Source organism: Necator americanus, chromosome III (assembly GCF_031761385.1).
Source record: "Necator americanus strain Aroian chromosome III, whole genome shotgun sequence".
Taxonomy (NCBI): Eukaryota; Metazoa; Nematoda; class Chromadorea; order Rhabditida; family Ancylostomatidae; genus Necator; species Necator americanus.
The window spans coordinates 22,276,905-22,289,929 of NC_087373.1; the positions used below are offsets into that span (position 1 = coordinate 22,276,905).

The 13,025-nt window shown below is 45.8% G+C and overlaps 3 protein-coding genes across 5 annotated transcripts in view; 1 reads left to right on the forward strand and 2 right to left on the reverse strand.

Moving 5' to 3' along the window:
- Nucleotides 1-1,158: 1,158 nt before the first annotated feature.
- Nucleotides 1,159-7,399, reverse strand: RB195_010501 (uncharacterized protein; the record flags this gene model as incomplete). Of its 2 annotated transcripts, XM_064191542.1 has the most annotated exons (6): nt 1,159-1,973; nt 2,043-3,422; nt 3,514-3,664; nt 3,822-3,905; nt 5,966-6,136; nt 7,046-7,399. In XM_064191542.1, 6 exons carry the CDS (start codon nt 7,397-7,399, stop codon nt 1,159-1,161), a joined length of 2,955 nt encoding a protein of 984 aa, XP_064049125.1. The 2 variants fall into 2 exon arrangements, with proteins under 2 accessions (XP_064049125.1, XP_064049124.1); XM_064191541.1 differs by lacking the exon at nt 5,966-6,136 and having other exon boundaries at nt 1,159-1,989; nt 2,122-3,422.
- Nucleotides 7,400-8,752: 1,353 nt separating this feature from the next.
- Nucleotides 8,753-13,025, forward strand: part of RB195_010502 (uncharacterized protein) — a gene marked incomplete at both ends in the record, with an annotated part of 18,365 nt that continues 14,092 nt past the window's right edge. The window contains 6 exons of one of the 2 annotated variants that reach the window (XM_064191544.1): nt 8,753-8,864; nt 8,938-9,071; nt 9,117-9,269; nt 9,339-9,410; nt 10,143-10,200; nt 11,078-11,184. In XM_064191544.1, the coding sequence (XP_064049127.1) occupies nt 8,753-8,864; nt 8,938-9,071; nt 9,117-9,269; nt 9,339-9,410; nt 10,143-10,200; nt 11,078-11,184 (636 nt within the window). Of the gene's footprint in view, nt 8,865-8,937; nt 9,072-9,116; nt 9,270-9,338; nt 9,411-10,142; nt 10,201-11,077; nt 11,185-13,025 lie in introns of those variants that run through there. The other variant, XM_064191543.1, reaches the window with a different exon arrangement.
- RB195_010503 (uncharacterized protein) lies at nt 11,927-12,817 on the reverse strand (the record flags this gene model as incomplete). Its single annotated transcript, XM_064191546.1, has 2 exons — nt 11,927-12,349; nt 12,725-12,817. 2 exons carry the CDS (start codon nt 12,815-12,817, stop codon nt 11,927-11,929), a joined length of 516 nt encoding a protein of 171 aa, XP_064049128.1.

Sequence of the window (13,025 nt, forward strand, 5' to 3'; positions counted from 1 at the left end):
ACGAGCGTTTCATATATTGCCCAAAACTCAGGGAACTCTTCTTCGTCCCCGTAGAATCGTGGCAACCTTAGTTGCTTTGGTTTGATGTACGACATATGAAATATCACCGTCTTCTCCACACCTTTCCGAATTTTAATTGTCCTCTGAAAGCCAAATGGCGTCATTTTGAGAAAGAGGACTTTCTTCAGATTCCTCAGTTGAAGTCGACTCTGTTGCGGTCTGTTGATCTGCGTGGGTGTCATTTATTCCTGCAGATTTTTGTTTTTTGGGTTCTCTATGAGTTTTTTCCGTCCTTCTGGCAAGTCTTCCCATTTGATTCCCTGGTTCTGTAACTCTGGAACTTAGTATATATATATATATATATATATATATATATATATATATATATAATTTCGTTTGCCTTTGCAATCGTTTCATTGAATTGCGTGTTATTTCCAATCTCCTCAACTTCATTTGTGAGGTCTTTTCTATTTACCATAAATCTTGTTTCATCATATTATTCTCGCAATTTATCTATCAACGCCTGAAGAGCGTTTCTGCTCATTGTGATTGTCTCTACCTTACTTACTTACTTACTTACTTAGATACTTAGATGGCCCGTTTTCACTGGACGTGCGGGCCCCAGCATCTTTTCCACTCGTTTCGTTCCCTCGCCATTGTCATCCAAGATGTTCTCAAGCTTCGTGAGTGACGTTGACGAGGTCCTTGAGCCGTATCCAGCTGAGCTCTCAGCTAGTCCATCTGTGCAGCGAACACGTCACCCCATCTCGTTGGCGGTCTCCCTCGGGGGCGTCTAGCGTCCCTTGGGATCCACTCTAGCGTTCTTTTAGTCCATCTACCGTCGATTCTTCTCATGATGTGACCGGCCCATCTATGTTTTGCTTTCGATACATATTCCGTTGGGTCGCGAAGAGGGGACATTCTTCTTAAGTTGGAGCTACGAAGACCGGCAAGGTGTTATGTGCGCCGGTTAAACTTCAGGAGACATCTCTCAAGGGCTCTGTGGGTAGTAAGTAGCTTCCTAGACGTGGCCGCGGTGTCTGCCCACGTCTCCGCTGCGTAACAGAGCGCTGGAAGGACTGTCGAGTCGAACAGAAGGGCACGAAGATCTTGGTCCGTCAGTTGGACCGTAGCTTCCCTGACGACTGCGAATGCTGCCTATGTTGCTCCCATTCTTCTATTCAGTTCTTCCTTCAAGTCGTTTTCCATGTTTATAGAACGTCCGAGGTATACGTATGACGGAGTTTCCACGATTTGGGGCCCTTCAAGTTGTACTCCTCCGTCCTCGCAGTGGGCGTTCTTCATGAACTGTGTCTTCTTTCTGTTTATTCGTAATCCTATTCTCTTTCCTGCTTCGTTCAATTCGTTCAGCATCGTTTCTGCTTCCCTGGTACTGCTCGATGTCGTCCGCGAAACGAAGGTTCGAAACAAACCTTCCATCAACACGTATGCCCTTTCTTCCCAAGATAGTGATTTCATTATGCATTGCAATGCAGCCGTGAACAGTTTCAGCGATATAGTATCGCCTTGTCGTATCCCCGTTCCAATGGGTATGGTGAGAGGGCGGTGGAAAAGCTGTATCCTAGTCGTGCATCGATCGTAGCAATTGGCTAATTTCCTCACATACGACGCGTCCACACCTTGATCGACCAGCGCTGACAGTATTGCATTCGTTTCTACGCTGTCAAAGACTTTCTCATAGTCGACGAAGGTTAGAACAAGGGGCAGGTGGTATTCCCGGCAAACCTCTATGACCCTCGACACGGTCTGGATGTGGTCCAAGCAGCCGAACCCCTGGCGGAATCCAGCTTGTTCTTGAGGCTGGGCTTCATCCAGCGTCGTAGATATGCGCGTGAGGATGATCTTGAATACTTTGTATAACACGCTCAGCAAGCATATCGGACGGTAGTTCCGAAGGTCTTCTCGGTCACCTTTCTTATGGATAAGAACGGTTCGCGAGGTCTTCCACTGGTCTGGGATCCTTTCTTTCTGAAGCTAGGATGTCATGTGCGCTGCTAAGACTACATGAAGCGGATGGCCACCAGCCCGAAGAAAGTCTGCTGATATAAAATTAGGTCCGGGAGCTGTGCCAGGCTTCATGCTCTTGATAGCGACTCGTACTTCTGAAGGGAGAATCCGTGGTGGAGCTTCGCCAGTGGGGATGATTGGGCTTGATACAGGAGTTGATGAACGGACAAGGCTCGAGTAGAACCTCTCCGTAATTATTTCCATCTCATGACGAGAAGACGTGCGAGTCCCGTCTTCGCTCAGCAAGGTTGCTAGCGGAATATTATAATCGCGGAGATCCCTGCGGCACTTCTTTAGACTCGTTCTTCTTTGTGCTGCTTCCAGAATCTTCTTCTGCCTGTACTTCAAAAGATCCTCCTGCAACGCTTTCCTGCAGCTAGTGTTTGCTACTAACCGCTCAGTGTGCGATGCATTCGAATCAAGCCTCGAAGCCCTTCTTCTTTCCAACAATTCCTTAGTGGTCTTCGAAATTCGATCCAAGTTTGTCGTGCGCGGCTTCGAGGCACGTTCAGCACAGGCTCGTAATTCTCTGAGCAACTTCTCGTAGTCCACGTTTGGGTCCTCCTCGATGTGCCAGTCACCTTGGGACAAGGAGTACTCGAGTACGCAATCGTCGTAGACGACTTCTTTTCTCCTTCGTTGCCGATAGCAGATGTTCTTTTCCATCGCGTGGCTAAGTCGTATTTTTGCACGAAGGAGACGATGATCAGAACCACTACAAAAGGATGGTACTACTGAGACGTCAAGTAGACACCACCTCCGATTGGTGAGTATGTGGTCGATCTCCGCACGAGTTGCGCCGTTGGGCGATTCCCATGTCCACCGACGATGATCTTTTTTCATGAAAAGAGAGTTCCCATGAAAGAGGCGAGCGGCGGACAACAGCCCGGCGAGACGATTGCCATTTTCATTCCGGTCCCCTAGTCCAAATCTTCCAATCCTGTATTCCTCTTCTGTGGCCTTTCCTAGTTTTGCGTTAAAGTCTCTGACAACGAATTTGTAGAAGGACTTCTCGTTGCGGACTACTTCCTTCAGCTCCTCGTAAAACGCGTCCAATTCGGATTCATCAGCTGCTGATGTTGGTGAATAGCAGTTGATGATACTGATGGATTTTTGGCGCAGAGGGCGGAGGCGAAGAATGGCCAGACGAGGTGACAGGGTCTCGTGAGAATCGACGAGATGGACGACAGATGGGTGCACGACAAAACCAACACCGCCTACATTTCGCGATGGAACCTTCTCTCCACGAATGACGTGTGTACCGTCATTCATCTGTCGTACGTCGCTCCTTCTGCATTTGGTCTCCTGCAGAGCAATCACGCGAAATTTGAGCTCCGAGAAGGGCATGCAGGTCAGCGTCTGTGGAAACTGTTCTCGCGTTGTAAGTACACAGTCTGAGACAATCTTCATTGCGAGTCGTGCGTTTGTCGCCTAGGTCCAGAATCAAAGGCGTTCTGAGCAACCTGAGATTTGATCGCCTCTCACCGGTCGCCATACCGTCCGACGTCTGAGACGGCAGGGCCCAGTGTGCAGAGTACTGAGGCAGTGAATATGCTGGAGTGGCAAAGAGACTTTTCCCCAAACTAAGCAGCCATGCCACGGCGAGCTTAGCTTTCACCACAGGTCGCCGCCCAACCTATATGGATCAGGGAACCACCTTGCGACATTTTGCCAAGACGGTGGTGAATCTTAGCAGTGGTTTACTCTTAGCTAGGCTTCCGATTCAGAGAAGTCGGAATATCGGATGTGTCGATCTCCTTCTCAGCTTGGGAGACCCTGGACGAAGGACGAACCTCCGCTGATCGCAGTTCGACGCCCAGTGTCACCTCCACGCCACTATGAGGCGGTAAACCGTTGTGGAGAGCAATGACCTTAGACTGCACAAAAGATATAATATATAGAATGTGCTGCTACCTTCAGCTTTTACTTATCACGTAAAGGCAACATATGACGATTTCGGATCATACCACGAATGGAGAGGGATAAAAGTGTAGTTCACAGTGTGATCATCACAACAGTGATAATGATCACACTCAGTCCCAACTTGGTCATCACTTCTTTAGTAATCCAAGGAAAGACGTGTGAAGCACCCTCGTATGATCCTCTGTGATGCAACTTATTAATCATCTGTCAGCTCCGTCCTGTGATCCCTTTCAGCTCCGTCCTTGAACCCTTTCAACTCCATCATCGTCTGACGATCACGATACAACTAATACTGCAAAATTGCAGATGCGTTGCAGATTTGCCGCGTTATCTCATTCGTAGTATGTTGCATCATTGGGGAAACAGGACAACATATGGTTGTTTCGCATGCCTTTTTCTGGTTTACTGGGAGAACTGAGATCACATTCGTACTCGAGGATTACAACTATCTATTAGTGGAGAGATTGCAACACCAAAAATTTCGGCACGCTGATGTTAGTACGAGCAAAGTGAGCACCACACTGTTTGTCGTGCTCGGTCAGACTTGTATGATGTGTTTCTAGCATTGATTGAATAACTTCTGCTACAAAAAGATCAGCTGAAATAAGATGTTATCATAAAAAGGATAAAGCCACTGGCATATCAATCCACTTGGGATGCGCCAACGCGTTTTACTGGAATTCGTAATCGTTGAGGTTTTGGAACGCGTGTTAGCCTATACAATGACTTGCGGGGGCCAGCCGATGATCAAGTCAGTGTTTTTATAATATAACATCAAGTTTATAATATAACAACTTTATGATAACATCAAGTCAGTGTTTTTAAAAAAAAACACTGACTTGATGTTATCATAAAGTTGTTTTATTTTCTTAGATAGGTAACTATAATTGTAGATAGAAGCTAGCACCGATAGATTTCGTTAGGCGAAATTCATAATTTCTTCTCGTGTTTATTATGAAGTACCAAAATGTCAGGAAAGAATAAGTTCGTTAAAGTTGTATGTTTGTAGCGGTTTCCTGAAATGCATCTTACCCTAGTTTTCAGGTTTATTACCATCATTTCTCTGTCGTCCGTCTTCCAAGGTGATCTTAAAACGCTGTTGAAAACTTGCTAACCCGGAATCGAATACGTGAGTTCAATCCTCAGTAAAAGCACGTCTGCAATAAATTTTCTTGCAAACAATTTCGCGTAGACTTGAATGTAATGTAGTTGACAGTTCGATCCCTAATAAGAAAAACAAATGCATTTTATTAAGTTTTTGTCCACGTCATTGATGGCAGATCGATTTATATAATAGGCAATGCTTTTGATGAAAATGTCGGAGAATGTCTTCTAACGTTCAGTTCCACGCAAAATCTCTCGTCTTCTTCTGATCCTTTGGTTTTGGCCGAAATCCATTTTTGATACGAACTTCTACAGAAAGATTTTTTTCAATCGTCTAGATAATAATCGATAGATAGATAACCGACACTCAAACATTGTAGTGAGATAGCTGTATATAGCGGAATTTCTTCTTTCGTTTAAAAATTCTTCTTTGTATTAACTTCTTACGTTCGGAAGCTGTCTACTCGCCACACGGAACCCTCGGAAGCCTTTTTATGTTTGGCTCTTCCCACATGCTGGTTTGTTTTTACTTTTGAGAACAAGAAAATCTGCTGCAGAACCAACATTTACCTGAACCATCATGAATACCTTCCCAATTTGAGTATTCTCTTTTCTTCTGTTTATTATTTGTCATCACTTTACTATGTATTGTCTACCACTAGTTTACTATGCCTCACTTAGTTATAGTCGGGTCAAAACAACATGAAGCACGGACATTTGCGCAAGCGGCTGCGCTCGAAGCGGAGCGGTGGAGCGTAGCGGTTGGGATCGTGTAAAGATCCTCGCTGTCGCCAACCACCTCTGCAGTTCGCCATGGTCCCACCTCGATTCCAACCGCTGTCTCCATCGCACCGCTTCCGAGCGCGGCCGCTTACGCAGCGGTCCGTGCTTCATGTCGTTTTGACCCAACTACAGATAGGTCATCTTCACTGCGAGCTCCAGCAGCTTTTCCAGTTCTCTCTCTACGGTCGTCCAAGATGCCTTGACAACACCATTCAGCCGGATCCAGCTGAGCTTTCAGCGGGTCCAGCCGTGCGGCGAACAACATCAGTCTATCTTGTTGGAGGCGTCCATCGAGGGCCTAAGAACATCTCTTGGGATCCTCTCCCGCGTCCTTTTAATCCGTCTATCTTCCATTCTTCTAATAATGTGACTGGCCCATCTATGCTTAGCTTTCGATATATTTCGCTGTTCATTCGCAAATCTATCCTCTTTCCTGCTTCGTTTAATTCTTTGAGCATCGTTCTCTTCAATAGTTCTCCAAAAGAATGGAGCCGTCCGCAAAACGAAGGTTCGAGAGGCATCTTCGATCAACATATGTGCCCTTTTCTTCCCAAGCAAGTGATTTTATTACTCACTGTGATGCAGTAATGCAACCGTGAACAGCTCCGGGAATATAGTATCATTTCGTCGAACTCCCTTCCCAATTTTTGCGGTGAAGGAGCGGTGGAAATACTATATCGTAGTGGTGCATCGATCGTAGCGATTGGCTAATGCCCTAAGATATGACGCGTTCACACCTTGATCGAACAGTGCTGACAGTACTGCATTCGTTCCTACGCTGTCGAAGGTTTTTTCACAGTTGACGAAGGTTAGGACAAAGGGCAGGCGGTGCAAACCTCTATGACATTCGACACGGTTTGGATGTGGTCCACCCAGCTGAAACTATGACGGAATCCAGCTTGTTCTTGAGGTTGAGCTTCATGCAGCGATTTCAAAATGTGCATGATAATAAGAATAATCTGGCGAACACTTTGTATTGAACGCTCAACAAGCACATTGGAAGATAGCTTCGAAAGTACTTTCTCGGTCACCTCTTTGTAGATAAGAACAGTCCGCGAGATCTCCCACTAATCTGAGATCTTTTCTTTCCGAACGCAGAACTTATGTGCACCGCTAGAATTACGTGAAGCAGATGACCACTAGTCTGAAGACAGTTCTCATAGTCGACGAAGGTTAGAACAAGGGGCAGGTGGTATTCCCGGCAAACCTCTATGACCCTCGACACGGTCTGGATGTGGTCCAAGCAGCTGAACCCCTGGCGGAATCCAGCTTGTTCTTGAGGCTGGGCTTCATCCAGCGTCCTAGATATGCGCGTGAGGATGATCTTGAATACTTTGTATAACACGCTCAGCAAGCATATCGGATAGTAGTTCCGAAGGTCCTCTCGATCACCTTTCTTATGGATAAGAACGGTTCGCGAGGTCTTCCACTGGTCTGGGATCCTTTCTTTCTGAAGGTAGGATGTCATGTGCGCTGCTAAGATTACATGAAGCGGATGACCACCATCCCGAAGAAAGTCTGCAGATATAAAATCAGCGTCGGGGGCTGTGTCAAGTTTCATGCTCCTGGTCGCGACTGGCACTTTCAAAAGGAGAATCTTTGGTGAGACTTCACTCATGAGGATGATCAGGCTTGATACAGGAGTTGAAGTACGGAGGAGGTTCGAGTAGAACCTCTTCGTGATGATCTCTATCTTGCGACGAGAAGAAGTGCGGATCTCGCTTCCGCTCAGCAAAGCTGTTATCGGGACATTATATACGCGGATGTCCCTGCGGCGGATTTTCGTACTTGTTCTTTTTTTGCGTTGCTTCCAGAACTTTCTTGCGCCTTTATTTTAAAAGATCCTCCTGCAAAGCTGTTCTTCAGGTAGTTTTCGTCCTGCCAGCTCAGTGTGTGATGCATTCAAATCAAGTCTCAAAGTCCTTCTTCCTTCTAACAGTTCTTGATAGTTTTCGAAATTCGTTCCAAATTTGTCGCGCACCACTTCGAGACACATTCAGCGCAGGTTCGCTATCCACTGAAGAGCAGGTTCAACAGATCTGTTCTTTTCCATCTGGCGAATGAGTCGCATATCTGCACTTTTGAGATGGTCATCAGAAACACTACAAGGAGATGGTACTACTGAGACCTCAAACCACCCACTTTTGGTGAGTATATGGTCGATTCGCACTAGTGCTATTGCACGATTCTCTTGTGTACCGACGGCAATTTTTCCCCACAAAAAGAGAACTTCCGTGGAAGAGGCGAGACAACAGCCCAAAGAGACGGTTGCCGTTTTCATTATGGTCCTATAGTCCGAATATTTCCATTCTGTATTCCTCTTCGTAGAAAGCAGAGGCGAAGGATGGTCAAACGCGTCGACAAGATCTTGTCAGAATCAAGATGGGCGACAGATGCATGCACAACAAAATCAACAACAACTACACTTCGTGACGGCACCTTTTCTCCGCCAAAAACCAGCATGCGTCAATTTCTCCGCCTCTCACCGGTCGAAATACATTCGGACATCTGAGACGAAAGAGCCCACTAGGCAGAGTACTGAGGTACTGGGGTACGACAGGTTGTCGCTAACCTATATGGATCATAGAGTCACCTTGGGGCATTTCGTTAAGACGGTGGTGAGCAGTGGTTTACTCTTAGCTAGGCCTCCTATTCCGCGGGACTCATTTTAAGCTTGGGAGATCCTCTAAGAGAAGGAACCTCTGGTGTGCGATTCGTTACCCATACCCAGAGTCACATCCACGTCACTATGTGGCAGTAAACCGTTGCGGAATTACTATGTACAGTGCATAATCGATATGCATTTGACCTAACATTTGCCGACAAAGAGCATGGTTAGAGGGTGGACTTTGTAATCTAACCATTTTCGATGGTTAGATCACAAAGTTCAACTTCTAGAGGTAGATTCAGGAGAATGGAAAGCGTTCTTCTTAAAGAACAGGACATGTATAAGAAGGCGCATGAAATCATTCCACGCCTTGTTAAATCAAGGATGATTCCACAGCTACCTGTGGACCTCACCAAGGGTGAGTTTTCGCACTACATTACATTGCACGAAAAAAAAAATAAACGATATAACTTGTTGACTCCACAATTCAGAAGTGCTATACCCATCAAGCAGGAGTAAGGGATTCACTTTCTGTGTAATATGCTGCAGACATATAAGCGCACGTTTCTTGAACCACATGAAGACAGCTCATAATCAGTTTGAAGCTGGAAGTGACGAATATGAGGTATTACAATCTTCGTTCCATTTCCTGCTGATACCAGTTTTTCAGGTACTTGTGCATGTTTCTAGAGGCGTGACTGAAAATTGCAAACGTGCAATCCTGGATCTAGATCAAATCTCCGATCCAAAAACATACGAAGAATGGCAAATAATCAACGAAGTGGTGCACCAGATGCGTTCTAGAGCTGTTCCCATCTTAGGAGTAAGATTTCACGACAATTGTCTCAACGCCTCTGTGAACCTAAACCTATAATCTATGGAGCTATTGCAGAAGACCAAAATCTGTCCGTATGCTCGATTCACAGGAATGACCAACACACTGCGACTGTGTGAATCACCAAATGTAAGCGGAACGTTCTTTTCCAAATGTGTTTCCAACAGATGCTTTTTGCTATCATAATTCAAAAGCAGAGAGAACTTTTCCGCTTAAAGTAGGAAGTTTCACGAAAAAAGATCTTTCAATTCTTCCACATACGTTTAATTGAAATTGAAATTGAGATTTTATTTGTTTGACTCAGTCCTCACCAAATTTCGAACCCCGACCTGAATGACTCCAGAGATTTAAACGCGAACAGTCTACTGAGTTCGGCTTAGCGTTCAAAAAAAGAAAACCGTGAAAATTATTTCGCAGAGAAAATGAGTCATTAGTCGAGACGATGATAGTAGGAAGGCGCGAGATCGTTTGCGTGGTGTAGGTGTGAAAGTAATTCAATCCTTTTAGCTGGTTGAGTTTGTCCTTCGTACTTTGTCGCTGCATGTAAGCCCTCTCTTCTATAGGCAAAGGTAGATTACTCAAGAACCAATTCCCAAAGTTATTCACATCCGTTAAGGATGTCCAAATTACCGTTCAACGGTTACACCTACGTACGTTTTGTAGGTAGTTTCATTTAGAAAATACTTAACAATTAATCAAGCAGAATCAACCGTAAGTCATCACACTGCTATCAAAGTTCTCTCGCGACAGGTTCTACATTAGAATACTGGCAAAAATATGCTCAAAGTTCCAGTTACCTTCGAATTTAGAAGGAGCTCCTAATTAGCGCTAACGTTAGCTGGGTATATTTCACAATTTCAGTGGGGACGAGAGGAGGAGATTCCAAGCATGGAGAAAGATACCCAGTCCCTAGTAGAAGGTACCTCTCTACGGGTATTATCCTTTGCCTTAGGGATGAGCTTAGAAATAGTCCGTTAGATCGCTCAAGATGATCTCTCATGCTTCTTACGTTCCCAAGATCCGCAATAACGCTTTCCGAGGCCGCCAACGTCAAAAAAGTTACCTTGATTATCTTGATTAATTTGACTCCTGATGTTTTTCGAGCTGGTCGAGTGGGCGCTAGTAATTTCTCCATTTGTCCCCACGTGCCAGATTCCCCCAGTTGTTTCTCCTTTCGCGAAGACAGGAAGAGCATCAAAATTTTCTCTGAGGACTTCCTGGAGAAGTCTGACCATCGGGATAGCGGTCTTCCTGAATTGCTCTTAATATCGCTATCATCACAGAGTCGCTTAGGTCCCTGCTTTAACCGTTCTCGCTAAAGCGCATTACGTGTCCACCCACCTTATTTTACTTTCTTTGGCGAACGCGACGGCGTCTCTAATCTTCAATCAGTGACGTAGGAAACAACTTCGCAATCTCTCACTTGTGTGATTGCTGGTCAACGGTCTTGCTGGTTTCCTAGCATTACTATCTCAATTGTGCGTTAAATGACGTTCACCTCCTTTTCTTTCTGCTTGCAAAGCACTCAGGTTTCTGAAGCATAGGTCAAAGCAGGAAATCCGGTAATGTCGAAGAGGTGAGCACAGAGCCAGTGTTCTTCACTATCCTCGGTGCTCTTATAGGCCCACAAGCCTCTGATCTCCTCCTGCCCAGGTCGGAGGTAAGGTGGTTCATCATGTTCATTTCCCGACCCAGATAAGCGCAGCTGGTGCATTTGTACATGTTCGTTCCTTTGAGCGTGAATGGGGCATTCGAGGCCCATCCTTTTTGCGTGAACATCGTCTTTTCAAATTCAGCTGAAGACCGATGCATCTACATTGTCATCGTCGAATTCGGTCAGCAATTATTCCGCTTGGATGATCTAGATGTTATCAGAACGATGTCAGCAGCAAAGCGCAGATAGTGTAGCTCCCGACCATCAACCTTTATCCCATGTCGTGTCATGTCGTCCCTTTTCAACTTCCGCATTGCGTTCTCGAGAGTGGCCGTGAATATTTTAGGTGAAGTTGTGTTACTCTGCTGGACCCCTGTCTTCGCGTCTTTGATAATACCCTTCTAGAACGGAAATTCCGGTCATGGAGTTACTGTACAACTCTTGAAGTACCATCATGCATTAAGAAGGGACGTCTTGGTTGTCCAACGCTTCCACGACCAATTCCGTCTCAGCTGGTCTGAAGAACTTCTTCAGTCGATGAAGGTGAGACAGAGCGGCATCTTGTACTCTCGTGATACCTCGATGTGTTTCGAAAGAGAGCGATTGTGGTTAATCATGACGAATCCTTTTCGAAACCCTGCTTGTTCGCATGGTTATCCTTCATCCAAGGCTTTTTTAGTCCTGTTAGGGATCACTCATGTAAAGAGCTTGTAGATGACGGATAATAAGCAGAATGGGCGATAGCTGATTACCTCATGTGGATCTGCCTTCTTATACGACAACACGTTCTTGCTGGTCCACTGTTTAGGAATCTTGCATTCTAACAGGTAACGTGTGAAGAGCGCCAGGGTGCTGATGAGTACTGGCGGAAAGTTCTTCACGTGTTTTGGTCTTATTCTGTCGGGACCGGGTGCCGTACGATTTCTTACCGACATGATAGCATGTCGTACTTCGGACAGGAGAACCTCTGGAATAATATGTCGGTCTTCCCTCAGGTGGTGAGGAGGCAAGTGGACATGGCTGTCGAAGAGATCAGAGTAGAAGTCGTAGATGATTTTCTCATTCCCCTGTCCGATGCAATGGCTGTTCCCTTCGGGTTCCGAAGAGCAGTCATTCTTGTCGTTCGACTGGCGGAGTCTCGACGGGCATAGCGGATGCTTTTACCCGCCTCTGCAGCTTCAGCCAGCACTTCTGCTCTTCTCCTTTTAAGGTCTTCCTTTATCGCCTCTCTGCAGAGCCTTGCGATCTCAGACGTGAGTTCTTGGTTCTCTGCGGCTCGTGCTGCTGCACGCTGGTGTATCAGCTCAATAGTTTCAAGAGACAGGCATCTCTTGGCAGTTTTAAAACTCTCAGCCTTCTTTGTGGAGTCGTGAAGGTGTTCAACAAGCCGGTCACATTCCTCGTCAATGTTGTCCTTTGCGGAATCTTTTCAAAAGCCAACTATCGCAGCGAATAAATCCCGGTTAATGATAGTTCTGGGACCTCTCTCTCTCTCTAAACTTAGTAGGTTTCTCTTCTCTCCATGTGAAGGAAAATTCCCCTCGGAGAAGTGACGGTCCGATCCCGCATAGAACCTTGATACAACAGCGACGTCCATCAAGAAGAACCTTTTACTGACGATTATTTGGTCAATTTCATTACGGAGCTCTCCACTGGGTGACTTTCACGTCCAGCAAAAAGAAGAGGGCTTCTGGAATTCCGAGTATGAAAGGTCTTAGTCGCCATGATGAAGTAGCGAAACCTCCCTCCTTGCTCATTCCATTGAAGGCCGTGGGTTGCCAACAATGACCTTGTAGAAGGTATGGTCTTCTTCGTAAAACTTCTCTAGATCCATATGGAAAGCGTCGACTTCTTCGTGCCTCGATGGTGTAGCCAAAGACATTGAACCACATCTTTTCATCTGCAGACGTCCCATTCGGGTCGTAAGTTATTAGAAGTAGTCGGTGTTCTCTGCCATATTCGTGTTAGGGAGGACGCCAACTTTACCGACTCTTCTACTGTCACATGTTCCTGAGAACTCCAGTTTCATATGCGGCTAGACGGTGGCGTCGTCTCGTCTCTGTCAGTCCGATGACGTCATACCTAATCTT